This window comes from Chenopodium quinoa, unplaced genomic scaffold (genome assembly GCF_001683475.1).
Source record: "Chenopodium quinoa cultivar QQ74 unplaced genomic scaffold, ASM168347v1, whole genome shotgun sequence".
In the NCBI taxonomy this organism is placed as follows: domain Eukaryota; kingdom Viridiplantae; phylum Streptophyta; class Magnoliopsida; order Caryophyllales; family Amaranthaceae; genus Chenopodium; species Chenopodium quinoa.
Window position 1 is genome coordinate 2,052,104 of NW_018744626.1, and position 8,038 is coordinate 2,060,141.

Here is an 8,038-nt window from a genome sequence, read left to right on the forward strand (position 1 = left end):
AAAAACGTAAGGGACACAATCTAACTAAAGTGGGACCCATTTAGACCATATAACGCTCTTCCATCTTCTATCCAATCCAATATTCCTTCCAAATAAGACGATTCAACCACATTATTTTCTTTTAAATTTAATTTCTGAAAATATGTTTGATTTTATCCTTTTTGACTTTCTCCCTCTCATCCATATCCCATTTAGCCTTCATTCAATTGAATATTGTAATTCCAAACGCAACCTTCCCCCTCCTCTATTTCTATTTTTTTTTTTAAAAAAAAAACCGTCACTAGCGGAAAGCAAAACACGTAATAACTCGGTATATCATCCGAATCAAATTAAGATTTCTAATTTAAAATTTCTTATTTCTAATAAAGTGTTATACTTCTAGTAAAAGAGAACCACAAAACAATAAAAAAAAGTTTTTAATTAAAAAATAAAATACCCATTCTCAACCTAACACACTTTCATTATATATACACACACTTATCTCATTCCTCTGTTTCTTTTTCTTCAATCTTTATCCATTAAGTTTTTTTTCGTTATTTTATTTTATTTTCTTATACTAATCCCTAATTATTTTTTTCAGTGGATTTCTGTTCTTCTTATCAAAAAGTAACCAACCCCAATTAAAAAAGATTTGATCTTTGGTATTCCATTTTTATTTTATATACGGAGTATAAATTTAACTAGACAAAGATCTTCACTTTCTCTCTCCTCCTTTCTCTGTCTTCAGCAATCTTCTTAATTTCTAAAATTTTGTGTAGAAATTCATGAAAGGTAATCGCTTGTTTATATTGCTTCAGCTAATTCAAGCTCCATTTTCGGATCATTTTCAGGTATCCTCATTTTTTCTTAAAAAAGTTCTGTTTTTCTTGAAATACCCAGTTATTTCATGTCCTTAAATCATGGAATTCTGTTTGCTAATTTTTTTATATGTTTGCATGATTTTTTATTTCTTATTTTTCTGGGTATTTTTTTTTTTTTTTTAGTGTTGAACTGATAATTTGTTTGATGTTTCTTATGTAAACAGAAAATTAATAAAAATTGTTTGATGTGTTTTTAAGTATATTAGAACTCTTAAATCCACATTGTCATTTTGTTTCCTTATTTGCTGTTGTTTTTATAAAATTTAGTTCTTTCTGTGTTTTCGAAGACCTAAAATCAAATCCCGTCTATGTCTATCCAATGATCCTTTGTGCTCCTGTACAAAAAAAGTAAAAAGAAATAGGAAATATCTAGTTCTTGGTAGTTCTATTTTTTTTTTTTTACTCCCTTTTTTAAAGGGGTGGGGTAGAATTAGGAACTTAAACAAGGTTTGTACTTCCTGTATTAGTGTTTTGCAGCCCAAAAGGAAAAAAAAAAAATTAAAAAAAAAAAAAAAGAAAAGTAAATTTTATAATGTTTGTAACTTTTGGGATTTTTTAGGTAGGAAGAAGATAGAGCTTGACTAAGATCCAACTTTTGGATAATGTACATTATGATAGTAATGCCGACTTTTTAATTTCCTATTGTTATTATTTTCTGTATACTTTTGGCAGAAGTAATTATAAAGATCACCCCTTTATATATGTATCCTGTTTCTATAATTAATAGTAGTAGGTAAGGGTTAGAAAGAGCTAGAATCAGCTTAGTATATCCACAAAATCTTTGTTATTAGATATTTGGATATGGTTGCCAAGAGATCTGTTACTAGTGAGAGAACAGGTAAACAATCTAATGATAATGGAGCTGCCCTTTGTGGATTCGAAACCGGTTTCGTTTCATTTGTTGGATTTGTTAAACTAATTTCATTTGTTTGAATGCTATGAAAGAGACTAATGTCTTTTATTTATAAGAAATTTAGGAACAATTTTTATTTTTCTATTTGATTATATCAATTTGTTAGGGTGAAAATGGATGTTTGTATGGTTGTATGCTGTGTATAGAAATGATTTGTCTATTTATTAGGAAAAAATGCGGACTTGCTAACAAGTTCTAAGGTGATGCAAGACCAAATCAATGCTATAAGTTGTGCATCGCAGACAGGTGTCTTGATTTGTTATAAGTTTCATGTGCACAACTAGTTTATTGACTGCGTTTTTGTATGATTATTCCACAAAGTAGGATAAGGATGAAAGATAGGAGGTCTTCATTGTAGTCATTTAAGGAAAATGTGTTGTGCAGCCTATGCGAGTATAGGTTGACAGCGAGTGAGGATAAGGATGAAAGGAAGATGCTTTAATGATTTTTGATTGGAAAAAATTGCGTTTGTGGCCTGTCTTCGGAGATCATTAATGAGCTCGGACTGTTAGTTGTGAAGGATAAGAGTTGCACTTATAATACAGATTTTGGGAAGATTAATTGTTGTTTTGGTGATTGTGAGGTATCCCTCTCTGAAATAGGATTTTCTTTGTAACCTTAGTTTTCGAGTATCTTCATTTGCAAGTCTGCTACATACTGTAGCTTGCTTGTTTCCTGTCTGAATTTTTGTAAAGTGCAAAGTACTTTTGTTTGGATAGCCCATGTTCCCCTTGTTCATTTGCTGGTTCTTTTCTGATTGTGATGCTTGAATGGAATAACTTGAAAGGATTCTCTTTTTGTGATATTTGAGTTAGCCCTCAATTCTTCTTCTTCTTCGTTTTTTTTCTTATTTTTTATTGTTATTTTTTTTTAACTCGTAATTCTTGCTGTTTATCCGATCAATATATAACATAAATCCATTTACTGTGCAATTGTGCATTAATTTGTCTTTACAATTATTTCTTTGTTGTTCAACTTGTGATGCTGAAGCTGATGCCATAGATTTCCTTTGTATGTGAAGTAAAGAAAATCTATGCATGTTTTGTACTGTGTAATATTCTTTTCATCCCCGTGATATTTTCAAAATTACTTAATCTTTATTTATGTTCCTTAGATACATCAGTTCAGTTTTTTATAAGGTGATGTATCGATCTGATTATGCTACTTCACATTTCACTAATAATGTTAGTGCTAATTGCAAGAATCTATTTTTGATTGGCTCCTCTTAAAAGGTAATAGTAACTAAGTCTTGATTAAATCTAACAAGTGTAAGTTATAACTAATTGCAGTTTATAGGACTCATTTTGCATGCATAGGTATCTTTTTATCCATTTCATTTCATTTTTTTTTTTGAATAGTCTTTTTATCCATTTCATTGTTTAAGTCATATCCTAGTACTAAGGATAGGGGGAGTTCTATGCATTCACATATTTCTGAATATTGGACAATCAAAGAACACGTTTTTCCTGTAATGTCAACAATGATTGCTATGTTCTAACTACCTTTAAAGAAAATCTTTTGGCCTGAATCACTCACTTGATGATTCTTGCTATATCTTTAGCAGTTTCAAAGATTCTTTGTCTCCTTTGAATTGTGTTTTTTTTGGGTTTTGACGGAGTCACTCTATTGAGAAAAGCATATAATTGGTAATGTTTGCTAACTTTGAGGGAATAATGCTTCTGCAGAGATCAATGGATCTGATCTTAGATTTTTAGCTGGCACACGTTTTTTGTTATGTTGATATTGTTTTAAAATACGAAGTCTAGTTACAGTCATAGATTTCTTTTCAACTACATTATTCTCGAGTTCCCTTGTGGCACCTTCACTTTCTTTGATACTAATCATAAGCACATGTAAATATTCATGATCTTTTTTGTAATTATGCTGTTGTTTGTTTAGATTTTGTTTTGAACTTATGTTATCTTATTTGCATTTTGTAGTCATGGCATCAAGATCATATGCAAGCTTTCTGGATTTAGCAGCTGGAGGGTATCTGGATTTACCTCCAACTCCCAGAAACCTTCCTAAGGTGATGACGGTCCCTGGTGTTATACCTGATGCAGACTCAAGTAGAAGTAAAGATTCTATTTCAGATGCTTCCACTTCAGGATATCGTGACAGAAAAATTGTAGTAGCAAATTTTCTCCCAATAAATGCTCAAAAGGATGCTAAATCTGGTAAATGGAGCTTCAGTTTAGATGAAGATTCACTTTACTTGCATCTGAAAGATGGGTTTTCAACTGAAAGTGAAGTTTTTTATGTGGGGTCCTTGAAAGTGGATGTTGACGTCAGAGAGCAGGAGGAAGTTGCCCAAAATTTGCTTGAAAATTTTCATTGTGTGCCTACATTTCTTCCAGCAGATTTGCAAAAGAAATTCTATCATGGGTTTTGCAAGCAATATCTTTGGCCTCTCTTTCATTACATGCTACCTATGTCCCCTGATCATGGGTCTCGTTTTGATCGGGGGCTATGGCAAGCCTATGTTTCAGCCAACAAGAAGTTTGCTGACAAGGTCGTGGAGATACTAAACCCGGAGGATGACCTTGTGTGGGTTCATGACTACCATCTCATATTGCTACCCACATTCTTAAGAAGGCGATTTTACAGGGTTAAGTTGGGGTTCTTTCTCCATAGTCCATTTCCTTCATCAGAAATTTATCGGACTTTGCCTGTAAGGGATGAAATCTTGAAAGCATTTCTGAACTCGGATTTAGTTGGCTTTCATACGTTTGACTATGCTCGGCATTTCCTCTCATGTTGTAGCAGACTGCTCGGATTGGACTATGAGTCCAAGCGAGGATATCTTGGGATTGATTATTTTGGCCGAACAGTGTATGTTAAGATTTTACCTGTGGGATTGCAGCTTCGTCGCCTTGAAGTTGCAATGAACCATCCTTCTGCATCTGCTAAAGTCAAAGAGATACAGAAGCAATTTGAAAATAAAAAGATAATTCTCGGTGTTGATGACATGGATATCTTTAAAGGAATCAGTCTCAAATTACTGGCTGCTGAGCACCTATTGCACCAGCATCCTGATTTGCAGGGAAAACTCGTCCTGGTCCAAATAGTGAACCCTGCAAGAAGTACAGGGAAGGATGTTCAAGAAGCAAAGTCAGAGACATATGAAATAACCAAAAGGATCAACATGAAATATGGTTTTCCAGGATATGAACCTGTCATCTTGATTGATCGACCAATGCCTCTTTATGAAAAAACTGCTTATTATGCAATGGCCGAATGCTGCATTGTGAATGCGGTTAGGGATGGGTTGAACCTTACCCCATATAAATACGTCATTTGCAGGCAAGGATCTCCTAAAATCGATGAGGCATTGGGAATTACCACCGGAGAAGCTCGTTCAAGTATGCTGGTTGTCTCAGAGTTCGTTGGTTGCTCTCCATCTCTCAGTGGTGCTATCAGGGTTAATCCATGGAACATTGAGGCCGTTGCAGATGCTATGAAAATGGCTATAAGTATGTCTGAGTTAGAAAAGCAGTTGAGACATGATAAGCATTACCGTTACGTTAGCTCTCATGATGTGGCCTACTGGTCCCGCAGTTTTGTGCAGGATTTGGAGCGGGCGTGTAAGGAGCACTATAACAAACGTTGCTGGGGAATTGGTTTTGGGTTGAGTTTTAGGATTCTTGCTCTCTCTCCTTCCTTCAGAAAGCTCTCAGTTGAATACGTAGTTTCTGCATACAAGAAGACGAAAAGAAGGGCAATTTTTTTGGATTATGATGGAACTGTTGTCTCTGATATGTCCATTGTCAAAACCCCTAGTCCTGAGCTAATATCTATTCTGAACAACCTTTGCAATGACCCAAAAAATACCGTATTCATTGTTAGTGGTAGGGGACGTGATCCTTTGAGTGAATGGTTATCCCCTTGTGAGAAGTTGGGAATAGCTGCTGAACATGGATACTTCTTAAGGTATGCTGATTGCCTTCTATATTTCATCTTAAATGTAAATTCTTAATTCTGTTGATTCTGTTAAATTGTGATAGTCTTTTCTCTTATCGATTTTTATCCTAAAATTATGTTTGATTTTATATAACATGGACTCTTCATTCACCATAGACAAGCTACTTGATGCATTTGAAAACCTAACCTAAAATATTCTAGCTAATTTTTGGCCCAAAATGTGCTGTTTCAGTGTAGGATCAGGTCCATGTAATCTATGTTTACTGAACCACATATTACTCCCCAACTTTTGTGTACCCTACCAAGGCATTTACACAAGTCAAATGCTATTTATTTTTCCTGATTTCTTCTGATGGTATTGTAGGTGGAACCAAAACTGTGATTGGGAGATAAGCCCGGTTACTGCTGACAATGACTGGAAAAAAATTGCGGAACCTGTGATGCAGCTTTACACAGAGGCTACAGATGGATCTACCATTGAGAGCAAGGAGAGTGCTGTAGTATGGCATCATCAAGACGCAGACCCTGATTTTGGCTCTTGTCAGGCCAAAGAATTGTTGGATCATCTAGAAAATGTCCTTGCTAATGAACCTGTTGTTGTTACCAGGGGACACAATATTGTTGAAGTTAAGCCACAGGTATGCACCATCATACCCTATTCTTGTGTGGAAAGTGTATTTGCTAGGCTGTCATTTCATAGACATAACAAATAAATTTCTATAATTTATACTACGTAGATAAATGAGGTAAAGAGTATGCACATTGTACATACATAGAAATAAGGGAATGATACCCTTCAAAAAAAAGGAATTGAATTTTTAGTCATTTAAAATATGTGTACATTTGGGGAATGGTAAAGTCCGTTGATAAGTACTCATCAGATAAGGTTAGAAAAATAATGTATTGTCCTTCACAATTGACTTATAAGGGTTATTGCATAGATATTCAGTCACTTAGTATTGCATTGGTATTCCTGATATTACAAGTTTTACGGAATAAAAAATCCGAGTCATAAATGGACAGATTATTAACATATAGAGAATATGAGCACAATTTTCTGCCTGGCAATATCTTTACTATAATGTAACATCAGCAATCAAGTTTCTTGAAATGTGTTAAATTATTCAGGAAACACAGAAGTTCTGATGTTTCATTGAAGTATTGCACTATTGCTGCTTGAAAACTTTTCCTTGTTTAAGTCATTACTTGGGTGTCTTCCATCAAACTTCAACATTAGCAGCTAACATAAGTTTTCGGTTGAAACTTGCAGGGTGTTAGCAAAGGGTTGGTGGCAGAGAGAGTGCTATCAGAACTGACAAGTGATGGACAGCCACCAGATTTCCTGTTGTGTATAGGCGATGATTTGTCAGACGAAGACATGTTTGAAAGTATATTGAGCAAAGCTTCTTCGCCATCTTCGGGTATTGTGCCTGAGATTTTCGCATGCACTGTTGGTCAAAAACCGAGCAAAGCCAAGTACTATTTGAATGACACAAAGCATGTGATGAGACTGCTTCAAGGTTTGGCATATGCTTCGAACGGGAAGCCGCCTGAGTGCAATCTACAAACCGAAGTCTCTTTCGAGAGCTATGCTTAAGATGTTGCTTGATTTCTGAGTGATAGGAAGGACAGCGAGACACCAAGGACGCCACAAAATGGATACACCACATTGCTTGAATATGGTAGGAATGCGCGAGTTTTTTTTGGTTAGGGGTTGGTATGATTTGGGGTGTAGCTGTAGGTTTTGGAGGTTTAGATGTTGATAAAGGGTGTTAGATTACCTTGATAACCCAAAAAAAAAAAAAAGTAAATGGTTTGTATATGTTTTCTTTCATGGATTTTCTCATACAGGGAAACTTGAGTCTTCTGATACAGTTGAGAACATAAACTGTTCTTCATACCGCCCTCATAATCTTTGTCCAGATGGAAACCTTTGTAAATATTCCCCATAATTAAAGAATTTTTCTTAGAATCATTTGTTTCTTTTATTGGTTCTTTTGGAGAAATTCTGTGTTACAGAAGCTTCTTCTTAGTTAACAAGCAATGGGATTCCTGATATAATCTAAGTAATACGCAATTTATACTCAGTATGATGTAACTGATATAACCTCAAAATAAGATGACATTTCGAAGAAAAAATAAGACATGGGACTCAAAATAAAAAACATAACAAGATTAGCATGACTAACATTATAGATAAAACTACGGAGTTATTAATGAAACTTAGCTTTGGCACACAAGCACAATAAAATTACACGTTAAATAGCAATTCTGTTGGCCTCATTTAAAATTTTTGACATTAACTTAACACATACTTCCTCCGTTTTCTTTTAATTGCAACACT

General features: G+C 34.6%; 1 protein-coding gene across 2 annotated transcripts; it reads left to right on the top strand.

Moving 5' to 3' along the window:
- The first annotated feature begins 492 nt into the window (after nucleotides 1-492).
- LOC110700414 (probable alpha,alpha-trehalose-phosphate synthase [UDP-forming] 9) lies at nucleotides 493-7,669 on the top strand. Of its 2 annotated transcripts, none has more exons than XM_021877955.1 (4): nucleotides 493-830; nucleotides 3,714-5,703; nucleotides 6,059-6,332; nucleotides 6,965-7,669. In XM_021877955.1, the coding sequence occupies exons 2-4, from the start codon at nucleotides 3,716-3,718 to the stop codon at nucleotides 7,289-7,291; spliced, it is 2,589 nt and encodes an 862-aa protein (XP_021733647.1). In that variant the 5' UTR covers nucleotides 493-830; nucleotides 3,714-3,715; the 3' UTR covers nucleotides 7,292-7,669. The 2 variants fall into 2 exon arrangements, with proteins under 2 accessions (XP_021733647.1, XP_021733646.1); XM_021877954.1 differs by lacking the exon at nucleotides 493-830 and adding an exon at nucleotides 864-1,698.
- The last annotated feature ends 369 nt before the right edge of the window (nucleotides 7,670-8,038 follow it).